Genomic DNA, 19,689 nt, shown 5'->3' with positions numbered 1-19,689 from the left:
TCACCTTCAAAGATACAAAGTTATTATTCATTTATATTTGAGTATGTTTTAGTATATGTTCACATACTAAATATTTAAATCAAAAGATTACACTAGCACTACTAATTTCAGTGAGGGAGAATTATTTTTTCCAACAAATAAATGCACTGTTTACTTTTTCTACAACTGAGGCTCACTGGTCTCATTCCTGAGGTATTTTATATAGGACAAACAGCATGCATCTTGATTTCAAGCCCTACTAGACAATAATGATTACCTATTAATTATGCAAATATTGCAGATTGCAAATGGCTCAGTGATGCAAAAGTAACTAATTCCTGCTTTGATTACAAACCAATGTATTTCTATATTAAAAAAGTAAGAATTGCTTTCATGGAAAGCCATGCAAATGAAAGGTACATACTTCACTGTAGGAATTATGTTCTGCTGTGGTTTTAGCAGTCGCAAGCGGTACCACAAACACCTTCCATATACATTCCTTATATTCTTTAATCGAATTTGTTCTGTAAAAATAGAGAGATTGTGATTAACCAAGCTGACAAAACATGAAACAACAAACACGGTCATCTCACCCTGAGCAGGCAGTACAAGGTCAATTGGAGGACTAACAAAAGGCCCAGCATTACCAGAGGAAAGAATGTTTTCTAACCATTTAAGTGATGCTGTATATTCATAAACATAAGAAGTTGGTCAGCTTTACCTAAAAAGAATCCTTTCTATTTCCTATATGCCCCATAGTAACCATCACACATTAACCCAGCCTTTGCCTAACATGCACCTGTAAACTTTACTTCTGACACTCAACTCCAGAAGTTTCCCATTTCAGTATGTCAGCCACCACATGCATGAAAAACAAACAAATAGAATGCAACGCACAGGCAAACTGGTGTTTGTATACAAATAAAGAGTACAGCAGGAGCAACAGCTCCTTCCTCAATTCAAAATACAATGCATTTTCTTCCTCTTTGTGACATCTGCTCTTATAAGCTGCCTTCATTTATGTTTTTCTGCTGAAGGGTAAAAGGAAGGAAGATAAAAAGCGACTTGTAAGCCATGCAGCTCAGTAATAGATGCCTTCAGCAAGGGAGTTCTCACATTAACAGCAGTCAACAAGGTTTCTTCCCATGGTCCTTTTAGGACAGGATGGGGCTGGAAGGAAATTGCACTTACACTGTCAAACTCACCATGATGAGGCATGGAAGCCCTGTTAAGAGAGTTTTAATTGCATTGCAGAGCTGATCAGGACCAACTTAGTTTTGGTCAAGGAATTCTTTTATACTATGAAAAGTACAGCAAATAGCTTGTACAGAAATTATATGTTATAATTAAACTCCTGTTTAAGTAACTTGTCCATAAACTATGCAGTCTGACCCGTAACACTTCTGAAGTTAGAATGTCACCGTAACTGCCTTACTTGCAAAAGAATAAGATCACTCAGCCCTTTTCAGACTAGAGGAAAAAGAATCAAGACAAAAGAAAATTCATCCTGTGTCAATGCTCTTAGATATTGTTGGTAAACAAAATTTAAAAGACAATCATTAATTATATAAATACAGGAATTACATTAACAACTTTGATCCAAAGCACATATCAGGCATATCCTACTAAGTCATAAATCGCAACTTAGCACTTTTGATCAGGTGATGACCTCATGGAATCACAGGATGATTTGGGTTGGAAAAGAACCTTAACTATCCTCCAGTTCCAACCACCCAGCTATGGGTAGGGATGCCACCTGCTTGACCAGTATGCTCAGAGTCCCATCCAGCCTGGCACTGAACTCATCTTAATTAAAACAGCAGTTATGATACATGAAGACATTTTTATCTGGCTGATTTCTAAAAGGTAATAGTGGAAGACAGTGACTGTTTAGTTATTCTTAAGGTGTTGGAAGGTGGGATATGCTGTTGATCTACTCAAATTTCTAAGCAAGCACATAATTCAGATGAAACATGTAGAATTCAATTAGCAAACACCAAACCCTTTGAGGCCAGAGAAACATGACCACTGTGCTCCACATCAACCATGAGTTCAGATTTAAGGGAAATTAGATGTGAGCACTGGATGGTATTTCAAACTCTAGCTGATTTAGCAGAAATAGAGTGGGGACACAGATGACACGTGGCCACCCATGAGCTAGTAAAGCAGACAACTATTAAAGCTTGTCCAGACAAAGTACCAGAACCAGAAAAAAAGTCTATCAGCTTATTCTGAACTACCTAGTTCTATAGAGTATAGCTTCCCCAAAACTGGATATGACATTAAACAGTTTGATGCAATTCCTGTGAAGATTATACTGGTAGTACCATCACCCCCAAAGACAGAGAGATAATCAAAGATAATTCAATCCCCTGCATTTCATTTAACTTTTGCCATGCTTCAAAATAAGATTCCAAACTTCTGGTTTTGCAACAGATAATTCACACAAGTATTTCGCAGCTCTCCTGATCTGCAAAGATTGTTCACATACCTGAAACACAAAACTTTCTAAACAAAAAAGAATATGACTAAAATTTGGTTAAGCAATCCCCCACTTAGTTTTACTTATGTAAGGCTTTAGAAAGCACAGTGAAGGAAAAATTCAGCAGACAATGAAAACATTGAAAATGCAACACACACTCCCTACCGGTAAAATGTAAATTAATTTGGCATTTTGTCTTTGCTTTTTTTTATTTTAAGACAACAATTCTAGGAGATCTCTCTTGGTTCAAAACTGGATTCACTTCAACCAGAAGCTAATCATTACCTAAAATTAAATTACAAATGCAAAGTAAAACTAAAGAGATAGAACTAAACAAAGAATTGGCATTAAAAAAAAAAAAAAAACCCTGAATCAAACTTGATGCCATTAAAGACTACACTGACAATGAGGTCATGAGGATGGAAAACCTTTGCAACAGAAAGAGGGAAGGAAGTGTTCAAAGGCTTTAAATGGTCATTGGACAACTATGATACTGTGATGCTTTTATGAAAAAGTTACTGATTATACTTGAATAAATCAGGTATCAGAAGACTCACAGAAGATACATGCACTTAAGCCTAAATCACTTATTTCAAATACTGTCAATCAATTCAGTTGTTTGGTGCTGAAGCAAGATGAAGCCAACTGTTCATCAGTTCAACCACTCAACCCAGATGATCACCTGAGCCTCTAAGTGCTTTTGCTAAGATATTGATTTTTAACAAGCTGCTGTACCTTGACTTCAAAGACCTATGCCACAATGCCCCACTTCTCAAACTGCCAACTGTCCAGCTCCCCAATGACCAGATGACACTATTTTCCCTGCTCTGCATCCTCCCTGCAAGAATTGCCAGTACCTTCTACCTTATCATGCCAAAAACCTTCCATAAATGCCTTAGAGGTGATAAGCTGAAGAGCTGGCAGAAAGTCAAATAAAAATTGACCACTAAATGTGGTTTACAATAATCACTGAATTGAGGTCTTGGAACAGCTTTCCAGTAACAGCTGCAGAAGACAAGTTTTGTGACCAGTCTGACAACAGCATTAAAAGAAAAAAAAAATCAAAAACAACCTGTGCCATGCAGTATGAGCAAAAATTAAGCTTCTGAATACTTGATAAATGGAGTCCTGGAGCTGCCATGCTGCACAAGAGGGACCTCTTCAACCAAGCATCAAATTAATGCACAATGCTAAGTAGCCATTACATTTTTTTTTACATGCATCTGAACAACTCTGGATCAAATTTAATTACAGTTGATCAAACAATATCAAAGCAAACACATCTTATTAATGTTCTCTCTGATCTTGGGATAGCAATGGTGTCATTTGACGAACAACCCCAAAAGGAAACAGGGCACCTACCTCTTTCCTTTTGGGGTTGTTAGTCAAATGAGATCACTGCCATCCCAGGATCAGAGAGAACATTAATAAGATTAATTATTATTTACAGTTATCTGTTCAGAACATAAAGAATCAAATCCTACCCAAACTGAAGCCAAAGTCCAGACTACTCAAATTATTTGGAGCTATCCTGAGGCACTTCCTCTGTCATGTCATATGCCATCATTAACACATGTTCATTTGTGGAATTCAAAAACAGGCATCTACTTGGGAAACAGAAGGAACAATACAGACAGTATAACTCCCAGTTTAGGCAGAAAACCACTGGCAAAATGCCATACTAAGAAAGCTATATTCCTACTGTATCCAGGAAAAGCTGGCTTCCTGTTTTACAGACAAGGCCTGCAATTTCACTAGAGAAAATACTTCTCATATTAGGAAGACATGGATTGCAGGAAAAAGAAAAAAGAAAAAGAAGGGGAAAAACAAGAGAAGAAAGAGAAAAGGAAACTTTTAAAGAAAAATACAGAAGGAAGAAAATGAAAAAAAATAATAGGAAAGACAAACAAACAAAAAGCTTCCAAAGCCCAGAATACCAGATAATTCTGGTGCTTAATAAAAGCAGCAACTTATTACTAATAAGCAAGTTGTGGATAAATCAGATCTTTTTTGCTTTGCCTTTGTCTGACTAAAGGAGCTTCCTTTTTACACAAGTGAATTTACCATGCCACAGAACTGGCACACTGCCCTGCAGACCCTGATCTCACTGGAGTGTACAACTTACACATTCCTCAAGGTAAAACTTTGCAGTGAAATATGGATTGTACTTTCTCTGGAATCCATTTCTGTCAGGAAAAGCAGTTCAGAGTTTTAAAAGCAGACAAGCAGAGTTCTGTTATTTCTTCTCAGTCCAGATTATGGCTTCCCATTGCAGCATAAGAGCACTTCAAACAACATCCTTTGATACGGGATTACAGGGAGACAAGTGTGTGTGGGGTGGGAGGAAATGCTTTTTCTCCAGTCAAAACCACTTCTTATTCGATGGGCAAAATCCTTCACAACAGTGAATCTCTCCTACGGTTTTAGGAATAGGTATTAAAGAGCCTTGGAAAGCAAAGGCATAATGCACCCATGGGCTTTTGAGTTAATCTCACTAACACTAATATCAAGATGCTGTTAAAGCAAGCCTCTCACAAGAGGATGTAGACTGTCGCTTTATTCCTGTAAATAATATGCAGATTACTTTAAAAAAATTAGAAATGGAAAGCATGTTTCAGGACTTTGAACGGACCACAGCAATCAAGAATTAAACCATCTGATAGACATTTTCTAACCTTTATGTCTATCATTATAAGAATTGTCCTCATTACCATCATTATTTATCTATAAAAAGGTCATGTCCACGTCAGCCTCTTAACTAAAGCATTTATAGCTGAATAATCTCACCCTAGTTGTTTTCAAATAGATTTTTCTCTCTAGTAAATATTAATAGAAATAAGCCAAAAAAATCATGTGTTTTGAGTAAAATTTTAAGTATTAAAACCACAAGCAATTCATTATCTACGAAGAGACCTGCGAAATACTTAACAGCAAAGCTGGTTTTTTTTCCTGAGCATGTTTTGCAGCAACTAGATAAAGCTTAAAAGGAACAAAAAGTAACCTTTCCATTCCCACAATTCCACACATATTTGCTGACCAAAAGATAGCATTTGTTACTAACAGCTTCAAAAAACAGCAACGTAAGATGATTCAATATCCTGAAAGTTAACTTCTTTTCAGAGTTTACTTACCCAAGCTTTGTGTTTACAGTCAGCTGGGCACAGTTCCACATTACACTACTGCTAATCAAGCCATTCCCAAACCTTGTCCCTCCTATTAGTGTACTGTATCATTTGCATTGATAAAACACTCAGTGGAACTAACTACAATAACATTTAAGCTCTATCACTTAAATTATAAAATTTATAGTAGGGCTGGACCTATAGTTGCATTGCAAAACCTGAACAGAATTTGAGAAGAATCAGAAAACTGGACATTTTACAGTGGAACAACACCCACGTGGGTCAAGGTTAACAATTTTAGACAAAGCCAATAACAATGCTGGGCTCCAAGATTACACACTCTTAACTATTAGCTGAATTTTATCAGTTTGGTGCGGGGAGGAAACCAGAACACATTCAATCCAAAATAAATGTAAACAAAGTCACAACCTATCACCAATCATGAAAAATGCTTGTAGTCAGTATTGTTCTGATGCACACCCTGAAGAAAATCTTATAAAGGACACAAGGATAAGTATCATAAATCCATTTAGCATCAGTAGAGAATTTGGTAAAGTCCTCTCATGGAAGTAAAGATACAGAACAGATCCTGCTGATACAGCCTGTGATTTCCAAAAAGCTTTTGAAAGGTTCCTTTTACAAGTCTTTCAGGACAACCATCTAACTGTCACAAAAATAAATATGTGAATAGAAGAGAATGAATAGCAAATTCTTCCAACAGAAGGAAATCACCAGAAGCTCTGCAGGAATTTGTGTTGAAACTACACCACATTTCATTAATACATAATCTGACTAAAAGGGTGAGCAGTAAAATAAAGCTTCTGGACTAGATGAACTTATTCTGGGTAACAAGGACAAGGGCATCCTGAAGAATTGTAAAGATCAAGCAAGTGCACTTCTGCATGGCACATGAAATTGAGAGTATGAAAACAAAGTCCAGTGGGGGCTACCCTAATTCTGTGTATACAAGGATGAGCTCAAGGCTGATTATTACCTCTCAGATTACAATCTTGGTGTTTTGAGAAACTGTTCTATGTAAAACTCAGCTGAATGCTTATTATTAATAAAAATCAGATCATGTGTTTAGAGCATTCCTATGAGAAAAGGAAGGGATTATTACTCCACCACATAAACTGGAGGTATGTCCAACCTTGAGGCTGTACATACCTCAAGTATGATGCACAGTCCTAGTCCCCACCACTTAAAGAGGGGCAACCAGAAAACATTCAATTAAGATGAACAAGGGCCATCAAATGTATAAGAAGATTTATGAGCAAAATATAATCTACAAATCTTCCAGCTGAGAGAGTAAAGTGCAAGGAGAGGTAATGGAAGGCTGTAAAAAACCTAAGTGACAGCCAGGACTGAACATTTACTTCCTCTTTCAGTAGAGCAAAACAAGGATTGTTAAGCAACATCAGAAGCTGCAAAACAAAGGCAATTATTTGTGGTGTGGGCAGCAGATATGGCGACCTCCCTCACATAGGATGGTACAGATGCTATAACAAAAGCTACCAAACTCAAAACCACTGGAAACACAGAGAATATGCAAAGGAAGCACCACTTATGCTTGTCCTGTTATTCCTTCCTTAAGGCATTCACTTCTGTAATGCTACATAAAAAAACCTGATCTGACCCAGTATGTCCATGCTTTTGTTCCTAAAGAAAAAAGGGTATTTGAAGCTTTATTGGCAAGGTAAGCCTTTGAGGAAACCACAATGCTTACAAATAGCCTAGTTTCAAATAGTTCATCCAGCCAACTAGGATAAAGGAATAGTCTGAATTTAAAGTGCTTGTAAGCAATTGCCTGTAAAAGAGAAATACTAGGTGAAAATCTGAAAACACCTCTTAAATCTTCTTAATTGTATACTTACTTAAAAACTGGTGCAGACACTAATCTTTTTGCTCAGGAAAGAAATTAGGTGCCTGTTTTGTGCTCTGGTACCTGTACCCTGCTCTTGATATTTCCAGCCAGCACAACCCTCCTCACCATGAAATACATATACATGTCATGTCCTGGCTAGTAACTGAGGGAAAGGCCTATAAATCCCACAATGGGAGAAAGCAAAACCACAGGGGGCAAGGATGCAGCATCAGCCCCAGTCAAGACTTGCTCAAATTGCTGCAGATATGAACCTTTCTTCACTGGCATGAATTTGAAACACAAATTTAAAAAAAAAAGTCACAACCAACAAATAAAAAAAAAAAAAAAAGCAACCCCCAAAATATGGAATCACTATTGATTCCATTTCCTGTCACTTACCTTGCTTCTCTCTCAAATTTCCTGTTCCTTCTCCAGGAACAGTTTAACTGCCCATGAAACCATAACTGAATCTAATTCTCTACTACATAGCCTGTATATCCTGGTAGTTTAATGTCATCTCTCTGAATAGTCAAGACAACCTTGAAGCAACTATTAAATGAACAAGGTGTGTAATAAAACCTTCAATACTGTTTTCATAAGCTTCCATAACATCGGATGAATTTTAAAGATAATAATAATAATAATAAAGAAACTGCTTTACTTTTATGCACACTTAATGAAAGATAAAGTTCTTGTAACACCTATATCTTTCACTTGCCACAAAATAGCTTTTCAGCATTTTGTATTCTGGACAGTCTTGAAGGTACTCAACTAACCTCTAATACAGTGCTATTAATTTTACTTTAGTGCTAGGAAGCTATAGTGGTTATAGTAAGACTACAATACTTTTTAAAAATTCCATGAAAAGACAAGCATTCTTTTCCAAATAACAGAGTAATTTTGATAACTCAGTGTAAATGCTTTGTTTTGAAAAATATTTTTAGAGATAATCGCTAGACGTTACTAGTGGCATCTCATGATGTTTGCCCCTTCTTCAAGTGCTGCTCAAAAAAACCCTACTGCTTAAAAACAGCAAAATAGTGAAAAAAAATTAACAAAACAAAGTTAAGTATCATCCTTACATTATATTCTGCCTTTAAGCAGTAACCTAATAAACTTATTTTTTGGAACTTTAAATGGTTTACATCAACCATAGTATACTCAATCTCCCAAAAAAGCTCAATTTATAAGTAGTAACAGTCCTTAGATGCATAACTGAGTTTCACTGACTCTCCTCACACTTCCTGACACAATGATGAAAGGTTATATTAACAGGAAAGGATAAGCACACACATATGGGCAAAAAATGTTTATAGTCACAGATACCAAATTTTCACACCCATGCTTATCCACATTAGCAATGAATATGGCATACTGTGGTTTTATCCTGTCCTTTTATCCTGTTCTTTACCAGCATCCTGTACTTTATCCTGCATAATCAAATACCAAAATGCTGCGAAATACTTTGGAATAAGGTTAATGAGATTTCAGTGAGCTGTGAGCAAGGACAGGCATCACAGTTAACCCACTCCAACCAATCTTATCCCACACCAAAGGATTAGGAGCATCACAGAAGGGCAGCAGGAATGCTGTTTCCTCTCCCTCAGTTGCTGTGAGGTACAAGTGCTCATTACTCTATTACAGATAAAACTGAAGAAGTGCTGCCTGTATTCTCTACACTGGTATGAGTTGCACAGTCACTGTCCTCAGACAAATAAACTTCACAGCCTCAGTTCCCCTACCTGCATCTTAAAGCAGGGGATTAATATGAGACTCTGAAGTCAGCCTCAACATACACAGATTAAAAATACACCAAAAAATTACAGAGAAACCTTCATTATTGACACCACTACACAGAAATATCCAGTATAATGGGCAGATACACGGAGAAGTATGGTTCCTAAGACAGCAAACCCTTACAGAACAACTTCCTCAGGACTTCTGATCAAGGCTTTGAATGCGAGTGCCAACTAATACCTACAGAAGTATACAAAAAGCCCTACTGCTTCAAAATAGCAGTACAGTACAAAATAAACAAAATAATATTAAGTATCAACATGGTATTATATTCTCCCTTTTAACAGTCACCAAGTAAGCTGTCATTTTTAAATATTACTGTTTATTTGTCCAGCCTCGATATAAAAAAGGCTGGAATAGTTTTAGGGTTCTCTAACTGCCTATGCTACTTCCTACAGGCATGGCAACTTCAAAGATTAGCAGAGAATTGCCTTCTTGAACCAGATTTTTTAAAGTTTTTCTTTGTATTAGCCCAGTGCTCTTCAAGAAAACTTTAGCTATATCTTAAACAGAAACATTTGAAAGGGTAGGGTGCAAAGGAAAAGTGTTAGTAGTGAGCAACAGGAAAACATACAGCCAGGCTGGGGAGCAGCAACAAGAACAAAAAATCCAAACAAACAAAAGCCAAACAAATTAAAAAAAAAAAAAAAAAAACACCAGAGATTTTGTATGGATTTTTATTATAATGAAAGTTAATGAAATAGCTTTTATCTATTTCATATCAATACTTTTTTCTAGATACAAAAATGCAGCCATTCATCTGGTTTTCTTCCCTTCCCTACAGTGGGTTTTTATGTTCTTCAACTTCAAGAAGGAAGATCTACATTCCAAACAGAATAGCCCCTACAGCCTCTTTTCTCTCAGAGAAGAGACTGCAAACTTCTATTAGCATTATCCTTGCATTCACAGCTGTTATTCTTTGAGGTTTTTGAAATGTTTTCAACATCTTGTTTTGTTCAAGTTACTGTAAAAAACTCAGGATAGATACTTCTATTCTTTCCAACAGCTTTCTAACAAATTATGAATACTCAATGCCCTAAAACAGGATAATTTATTTAATGTAGACCTAAATAAACTAAAAAACATGAAATAGCAAGCTTCCATACTACAAAGCACACCACAATCTATGACAACCTGTTTCAGCACAGCTTTACAATTACGTGTCTCAATCCAGGAGCACAGGTATAAGTCAAAAAGTAAACAAAGTTCAGCAAACACATCAGCATTGTGCAACAACTGCCATATTATCCAACTAAACTAATTCACCCCCTGCTCTCAATTTCCTTTCTAGATGCTGACATTTAATCTATGCAAGCTTACACTGAAACTTCAAAGCAAGTTCAACAATGGGAAGATATTTGATGGACACTCCTCCACCCCTAACTGCAGAGGAAAACAAAAAAAAAACCAAAAACAAAAAAAAAAAAAAATCTTTTTCTTTAACTCTCACTATTAACTTTTTGAAAAACAATTTGAAAATTCCCATTGCAGAAAATACCTTTTTAGTCAAAAATGAATCTGCACCAGAATAACTTTTTAGGAACCACATTTTTTGTTACAAGGGCAGTCCTTGCAATGGTTTTACTCACAGTAATTAGGCTAAATTAATACCAGTATTTTCCCAAAACAAAGGTAACCTAGAAAAAGACTTTTTTAGTAATAAAACATATATACACACGTATGTTTTAAAGAAACAAGTCAAGGACAAACAATATAGCCTAAAGCAATATTCACCATCACCTGAAGCCATCACCAACACTGAAGGAATCAGTCTTCTTTCTCTCAGCCACATCTTGTACTACCCCAGGGACACTCAAAGTTACACAGAAACAAATACACATCAAAAGACAGAAGAAAGAATAGAAAAAAAAAAGGAATAAAATTTAATTTTAGCTGAAATTACTTTCTTCCATTCCCATGCACTGGTGCTCTATTTGGCACAAGGGATGGGGAGAAATACAAGACTTCACTCTGTTAGAGCACTGCTACCTCAATGCAATTATGAACCTTCAGTCCAAGACACAAAGCTGAACAATTAACCTTCTATGAAGGCCTTATTAGCTCTGGAGTGAACACCAAGGAGGAAAAGTCATTTGGACAAATCCAGTTTACAAAGTCAATTACCTGCTTGTTTGGTTTATCAAAGCTGAGATAATGAAATTATGGGACAGTTCACAGGGTGTCTAGCATACCAGAGCAAAATCCTCCCAAATACTAGCATCAACCCCTACCACAGGCTGAAGCAACTCTTCATAGGGACTGTTTCAGAGTGCCTGGAAAAAGCAGGTTTAGACATTCAGGAAAAAAAAAAGGCAGCTCAAATTTTTCTCAGTACTTAGAGACATAAGTTACATCATGCTGTTCTTCCAGAGAGTAGTATTGAAAAGGCTTTCCGAAAGTTTATTATAAGAAGAACTAAAACCAAAATGTTAATGGCTTGCCAAAAAACTATTCTACTACAAATCTGACATTAGGTAACACATTTTGAGTTTCCTTGAAGTAGTAAAGTAATATAGATCCAGTCTTACTTTCCAATCTTCGCTATGGCAAAAAAAACCACTTGAGTTTTGAGGGGGTTTATTTAGTCTATGAGAATTTACTACAAAACTACAACACAGAACAAATCCTAAAATATTACAGGCCATCAGCAATTCCCAGATGTTTGCTGTACTTCTCTCTCCACTGGCACTCTGTACTGCAGCACATACCAGCACTCCATGGCAGCACATCTGTAGATGGAAGCAGCAGGCACCAATGGCGTGATCTTCCTGCAGTGAGCATTTCACCCTTGCGAAATCCTAGCTCTAGTCTGCTCTTACAACACAATGTGGCTGAAGCTCCTCTTCCAACCCAGTTTTCACCAAAAAAGGAATCTGCTCTGTGTCTTTTGGATGCTCTGGTGTGCATTGCAAAGGGGTCTTGAAGTGAGGAGGACAAGCACCTGATTTGCCTCAAAAGCTCCCCCTGATCTGGTCCTCTTCACTCCTGCAGCTGGAGCTGAAAGAGCTCACCAGTACAACTGTACCTCACCAAGTCCACCAGGGGTGACAAAGGCTGGGTTCTCTAACACAGGTAGGGCAAAACACAGCTCCAGAACAAAAAAGCTACGTGGTCCTACACACAGAGGGCAGAGGTCTTGGCAGAGCTTATTCTCTTTGGCCCAATACTGTGCCTCAGTACTGGAAACTCCACTCTAAACTAGCATCAAAATAACATCTCATATCAACATCCAAATATTTCTGCTCATCAAAGGAAGCAGGAGTTATCAGTGCAGGAAGATTTCAGAAGACACCTGCTTTCTCTTTGCTTCTAAAATAAGTGGTGTTACTGTTTCTTTTAAACTAGTGAATTACACTGAAAACAAGAGCAAGGTGGCTAACCGTTTAGTATTTTCCATCATCACAAGGTTTTAATTTATTCCTGAAATCTTGTTCAAATGCTGGAACAGGCATGGTTGATTGCATACAAAAAGCTGTGAGAAAAATACGGAGTGGATTTTGCTGGAAATGACTTGCCTAAGATCCATACACTTACTTGAACATCAAAATGTTCTACTACTTAGCAGATTTACTTCATAAGAACTTACTTAGTAGATCAGAATTAGTCCCAAATTATGATCTGCATGACACCTCAACTATTTGTTTAAACAGTGCTTGCAGAACAGAACTCAATCAAGAGACTGTAGGCATGCCATTAATGCATATGCTAAAAACTGGACTGCATTCACATTTTAAAATCCATTAAGATGATTATGAGGCAGAAATCATTCTTCCATCTCCCTTCATTTCCACTGGTGATTTTCACTTAGTTGACTCATTTCTTTGCACCAACAGAATAACAAAATCTACCTTTTGTTTTGGAAAATATGGTTTGACACAGCTTTGCAACAATCTAGCACTGAATGCAGAATATGCAGCAGGTCCTCTATATACTGGACAATGCTGGCCAGACAGAGAGAAATTAGTAATAAATTTAACAGCAGGTCTATTTGGGAACTGCATGAAATCTATACAGCCATATTCCAAAGTCAGGTTTTCATTTTCTGCCATCCTGTAAGGATAGCTGACAGTCAACTATGTAAGGCTGGTAGAGTGCCTCAAGTCTGACAGCATTTCTACAGCTTTTCCTGCTTCTGTCAGCCCTCTGAAACTGATATTAACATCTGAGTGTCCTTGCTGGCCATACCATTCTGCACAGCATCTCAGGCAAATCAATCATTTTCCCAAGAAGCAGCTTTTAAAAACTATGAAGGAAGTAAAGCACTATTAAAGAGAAAAAGTGATTTTCTCCCCCACTGCCTCCCACCCTTCACCAGAACAAAAATAAAACAAAATCCTGAGGTTTGTAAAAAGGTTACAGAAGTATTATTTTCTCTCCGATTCCCTGCTCCTCAAGAACAACCCAAAGATTACAAAACATCTTCAGCAACAGTAACGCCTCCCTCTTCTCCCTCTTGCAACAGTCAGGCCGCAGGAAGAGGAGGCAGAGAAACCTTTCCCTTCAGCAGAGAGAACTAATTCCTCAGCTGTACGACAGTACCTGGAGGGCAGAGACCAATCCTCCAAAGAGGTTCTCGAGCCAGGGCCCTGCCAGTGGCCCACCAGCACGTCTGGCAGCAACCAAGACTGTGAACAGCTGTGATTTAGCACTAAAACATTTGTTCTATCTTACTCCTTACTAGAAGGTACAGGATTAAGATTTCATTGCTAGGTATTTCTTTTACATACAAAACTAAGTTAAGCAGAACCTGGCAAGCCATTTAAAATGGCATCAAAGACACTAAGTAACCACCAGATACTGAATGTAAAAAGATGCAAGAAACAAAAGGAATTCTTCTCAGATTGCAAAGCACAAGTATTCTTAAGAGGTCAGCAGGTTTCTGCAATGGGAACCAGTATCAAGCATCCCCGTTTTACTAACACTTACCACTCAGCCTTTAAACGTAATTTCTACAGACTTTTTAATCTCAGAACTGCAGTTAAAAATGTGTTCCTTTGCAGCCTGAATACCAAAACGCCTTCCCCTTCCAAGAATAGAGGGATGCAGAAAAGACAACGTGGAAAATTACTTTGGAAACGAGATTCTGAACTCGTCAAAGAAACTTTATAACACCGTTCTGGGACACACAGCATCGCCCCGAAGAGCGAAACAGAAATGTAGCCCTTCGGACATTTAACTGTGATTTGCAATGGGAAAAAAAAAAAAAAATCCCCAATTTCGCACCCGCTGTGACCTTACAGCACATAAAAGCTGAACCCGGCAACTTTTCCCCTTTGTCCCCACTCAATAGCTTGCTCTTCCCCCACGATCAAAATTCAGGTCATCCACCCTGAAAGGCTCCGTGAAGACAAGGGAAAGCCCAAAGCCCAGACAAAGCCGCGGACCCCGGCGCAGCGATGACTCTGCAGGAGCGGGCGGCGCTCGGGGGGCGGCGGCCCCGGGACCCCCCGCCGGCCCCGGTACCGCCAAATGGCCGCCGGCGAGCGCGGCGCGGCGCCGCCGCCCCTCCGCGGGCCCCCGGGGCCGGCAGGGCCGAACGGGCGCCCCGAGCGCGGCGGGCCCGGCCCGGCCCCGCCGTGTCGCGGCGCCTCAGAAGCCGGCCGTGCCCGGGGCTGGGCCGCTCACCGGCGTGCTGGTCCCGCGGCCACAGGTAGTAGGTGGCGGGGATGACGATGAGCCCCACGAAGCTGGTGAGGAAGTAGAAGAACGTGTTGCCGCTGTCGTCGTACTGGAACTGCTGCCCCGCCATGGCCGCGCCGGCCGCCCGTGCCCGCCGCCGCTGCCGCCGGCGGCCCGGTGCCGCCGCCCCGGGATCGCGCGAGATCGCAGGCGCGCTGCCCCGCCCGCCCCTCGCCGGGCGGAGCGGAGACGTGTCACCGCTCAGCCACCATAGCCCGCGCGCGTCACGGCCTGCCCGCCGCGGCACCCGCCCGGCCGCCCATTGGCGCGGCCGCGGCCCCGCCCCCCGGCAATCGCCAAATCCCGGATCCGGGAGCCCGGGGAGCGGGGCCGGTGGTGGCTCTCCGCTCTAATGTCCCTGCTAAAGCAGGGTTGGATCAGAGCGCCTTCGAGCCATCAGAGCGCAGAATCACAGGTTCGGTAAGGCTGAAAGAAATTTCTCGATCTCGTCCAAACCCCTCTGCCAAGGAGTGGGTGACAGCACCTAGAGCAGGTGACAGGAACCCGCCTGTTTGGAATATCTGGAATATCTCCAGAGACAGAAGTCACGACCTGCCCGGCAGCCTGTTCCAGGGCTCTGTGACCCTCCCACGTAATGTTCTTCCTCATGCTGAGGTGGAACTTTTTGTGTTTTAGTTTGTGGCTATGCTCACCCTTTCACGGTGCACCACCAAAAAGTGTCTGGCACCATCCTCTTGACAAATGCCCTTGAGTAATTTATATGCGTTGATGAGACCCACTCTCAGTCTTCTCTTCTCCAGACTAAACAGGCCCAGCTCCCTCAGCCTCTCTTCATAAGAGAGATGCTCCAGACCCCTCATCATCTCTGCTGGACCATCTTCAGTAGCTCTTTGTCTCTCTGGTACTGAGAATCCCAAAACTGGACGCAGCGCTCCGGACGTGGCCTCACTAGGGATGAGTAGAGAGGAAGGATCACCTCCCCTGAGCTGCTGGCCAACCCTTCCCAACGCACCCCAGGGTACCTCTGGCCCTCCTGGCCACAAGGGCGCTGCCCGCCCATGGTCAGCTGGGCATCCACCAGGAGTCCCAGGTCCTTCTCCAGAGAGCTGCTCTCCAGCACATCTGTCCCAGCCTGTACTGGCACCTGAGGTTATTCCTCCCCAGGTGCAGTATCCTACACTGGTCCTTATTGAACCTCATTAGGTTTCTCTCCATCTAATTCTCCAGCCTATCAAGGTCCTGAATCCGTTCAGCAGGATAGGATTGCATCCATACGGTTCTTGATGCATCTCCAATGAGGGGAACTCCATGACCTCTCTGGGCAACCTGTTCCAGTGCTCAGTCGCCTGCACATAAAGACGTTCTGAGTCATGTATGTGTGGAACTTCCTGTGCTTACGTTTCTGCCTGTTGCCTCTTGTTCTGTTCTCTTCTCAAGAAGAGTCTGGGAACAGGAAAGTATTTCAGACATAATAGAGTTCTCAGAATTCAGAGGGTGGACCCTCATCAAACGTGTAAGAGCAACAATTTAAAATGTGTCTAATTCCGAATTTAGTTGTATGCATGATCATGCTCTACAAGGGGATGTGACCCTAAAGGTGTGAAATCAAAAGTAAAGTACTGTGATGATCCTATTCACATCATTAATGGCAACTTACCTCCTTGAGGGAGAAATGATTGCTAATCATGCCCATTTGTGGGAATATACTCATCTCTACAGATTCACGGTCCAGTGTACAGCCACTCATAACTGCAATCCTATAAAAAATCTCACATTTTGAGTTCTTGTAAGCTCAGGCTATGGGAAACTATGACACAGAAATGGGTGATGGCATCCCATGCAAGAGAAGCATTAGGCATACCTTAGAAAGAAGTTCTGTCCCATTAACAAAGACTGATGTTGGAAGTGGAGAGAAAGATAACACAATGCCGCAACCAATGAGTTGAGCACCAAATGTCCTGGTGCCATGATGTGGTAATCTGTGAATAGATGAAATCTCTAGTTTTTCTTGGAAATTATTTTGTGTTAATTATTTTTTTTTATAAAAGATTCTAATTTTTTTCATTGATACACTCTGTATTTGCTTCTGTTTAGATCCTTGTAGGTTCATAGACAAAGTTTAAGATATTTCCTTCTATGTCTTTTGCTATATACCCTGAGTGTTGTACACTCCCTGCAGTGATGGCAACTCTTGCAGTAGATGTTTTGGAAGATCCCTGAATGCATTAAAATTCATCTCCCTCTGGGTTTCTAGTCCTTAATGTTTTACAGCAAGGCAGTGAAAAGTTGCTGTGCACAGTAAAGAAGACATGACAGGTAAAAACCTACACATGTAATCAGACCAGTTTTGTAAGCAGAGGAAATGTTCTTCCTCCAGCTGTGTTCATTTGCTGAGTTTGCTTCTTCAGGCAGATAAAGGGACAGAGCTTTCACAGACAATTTTGTTCCTGCAGGTTTTGTGAAAGCAGCCTCTTAGATGAGGAAGGCTTGTGAGGGCACCAGCTTGAAGGACGAGCAGTAGGTGAACCAAGATCTTACAAGGCACTGTAAAATACACACAGGAAGCAGCATAAGTCAGTGTCCTGTAGAAAATCTCTGGTCAATGTATTCAGCAGATCACAGGAGTCAGATCAGGAGGAAAGCAGGCACTGCTTCTGTTGCAGATCATCAGATAGTTTCTTAATGCTGTTGCTTCGCTACTCAGTTACAGATTTTTTGTCTGTTGTTGGCAACATCACTCCTTTGCCCCGTTGGTGTGTGAGGGGATTGGTTGCCTGTGGCATTAACTGACCTAGTAAGGGAATCATAAGGAGCTGCTTTCAGCCTTATCCTCTTTCTGCCCTCTCCCTGCCAGCCTGTTCCAGGTATTAGCCAGGAGCCACTGGAAAATAGGGCTGGAGAAAAATAATTCCTGCCATCAGCTCTGATATGCAGGTTTCCCCAGCCAGAAGGGGGATGCTCCATAACTGAACAGTAGTGAGCAGAGACCATTCTAACCTAAACCCCTATGGTTTATTTGAGTGCCATTCCTTACCCAATATCCCTATAAGTGACATGATCCCTTGCTTCCCAGGAAAAAGGAAAAAGCAATGTTTCTTTTTCTCCTCATGGCCTGTCTGAAAGGTCACCCTGGTGAAAACAACCCCAGGTCCTTGGCTTTGAGAACCAATGTGGTCCACTGCAGGTGAAGATATCATTATGGGATATCTTGATTAGATAACTATTTGTAACCTAGAGGAATCTGATCTTCCCAAAATGCTCTCAAATACTTTGAGGGCCTGTTATGTCAATTCACCAAAGTGTCCCTTTTTTGCAACGCAGCCCTGTCGTGCTACTAGCAGTTGTCATGAGCCCTTCCACATAAGCCGGGTGTGCACAGGTGGATTCTGCAGCCGTGGGGGCTGCCCCCAGCATCTCACAGTGCACTTCTGCCATCCACCTGGCTTTCCTTCAGCACCCTACACTAGGTTCAAGTTACAGAGTGTCACACACGTGGCATTGGCACAGTGGTTTCACAGTCACTGGCACCTCTCCTGCATATCACCTGCTGGTGTTTCTGATCTCATGGGAGATTGTCAGCTGCTGATTTGTCTCTACCACACCTTCAGGCTTTTATCAGGCTTAGTTACAAAACTGCAGCTGACTGAGTTCAATCCTACCTTAATCCCTAATCATATGAGCCAGGGACCCAAATTACTGGCAGAAAAATGTGTGTTTTGACAAGGTCCCCAGATCTCTGTGGAAGAAAAGTAGTGACAAACCTGGTATGGTGCCAAAGATGACAATTGGACTGGTTTAGTGAGTAGGAATGGTGAAACTTGGAACAATGCATCTGTAACAGATACGTACTTTCCAAACAGAATAGAAGATTTTATGACTGTAAAATGGAAATAAAAACCTAGGAGATATGTTGTATGCTGTGGGAATTTGTGTCCCACATGTCATGACCGTGCTAATCTTCTGTGAGGTGGTGGACTGCCTTGTCACAACTGCACAGCTGACAGTCTGGGTAGCCAGGATCTCAGGAGGTAATGAGGCCGGCAGATGGTGCTGTGGAAATTTGGCATAGCAGACACCATAGCAGGGCTCCGCTCTAGGCTTAGGCGGAATCAGTAAGTCGAAAACAGACTTTTCTGTAAAGTCCTTTTTATTAATAGTCCTCCAGATCAAACTAGGCACCTCTGAAGATGGACCCAAACAAAGAAATCCCGTGGCAATTATACCTTTACAATCTACGTCCACCTCTTATGTGACAGCTGGGATCAATGGTAATATTAGAGTCTGGGGTCTTCTTACTTTTTATTGATTTGCTTGCTGTTTAGTTAGTAGGCAGTTCTAAGTGGGCATCTCCTTAGACAATACAGTGGTTCTGTATCCTGTTTCTCATCCTCTTAGGTTGTTTTTTTCTGGTTCTGTAGTTAGCTACTCAGCATGCTGTAATATGGATGTCACAGCACATATACAACAATCTACAGGCTTTGCACAGTCTAGCTATTAATGTTTAAGCTGCGAATGCTAAATTGAAGCTAACATCTTCTACAACAGTCCTGCCTTTGTTTTTATTAACAATGCTCTAACATGGGAGCAGAATACTCTAAGGTGTTGAGTAAAGCAAGTGTTATCACATTTAATAAAAAACAAACATTATTTCAAAGATCATAATAAAATTGAATAACCTATAAAGAATTCATTTTGCCCAAGCTCCTAATCTGGTACCCAGGAGGTGAGTCAATATTTTTGCTAAAGTATTGGTGAATAAGTAAATCCATAAGTGAATTGGTAAATAAGTATGAATTCCATACTTC

General features: G+C 40.5%; 1 protein-coding gene across 2 annotated transcripts in view; it reads right to left on the bottom strand.

The window, feature by feature from the left end:
* SEC63 (SEC63 protein translocation regulator) overlaps positions 1-15,043 on the bottom strand; it is a 54,667-nt gene extending 39,624 nt beyond the window's left edge. Inside the window, exons 1-2 of one of the 2 annotated variants that reach the window (XM_021553824.2) lie at positions 14,870-15,043; positions 404-503 (exon numbers count right to left, since the gene is read on the bottom strand). In XM_021553824.2, the coding sequence (XP_021409499.1) occupies positions 404-503; positions 14,870-14,993 (224 nt within the window). In that variant the 5' untranslated portion in view covers positions 14,994-15,043. Of the gene's footprint in view, positions 1-403; positions 504-10,978; positions 11,068-14,869 lie in introns of those variants that run through there. The other variant, XM_021553825.2, reaches the window with a different exon arrangement.
* Positions 15,044-19,689: the final 4,646 nt, after the last annotated feature.

This window comes from Lonchura striata, chromosome 3, assembly GCF_046129695.1.
Source record: "Lonchura striata isolate bLonStr1 chromosome 3, bLonStr1.mat, whole genome shotgun sequence".
Taxonomy (NCBI): Eukaryota; Metazoa; Chordata; class Aves; order Passeriformes; family Estrildidae; genus Lonchura; species Lonchura striata.
Note: the sequence above shows the minus strand (reverse complement) of the source record. Positions and strands in the feature narration are given on the sequence as shown.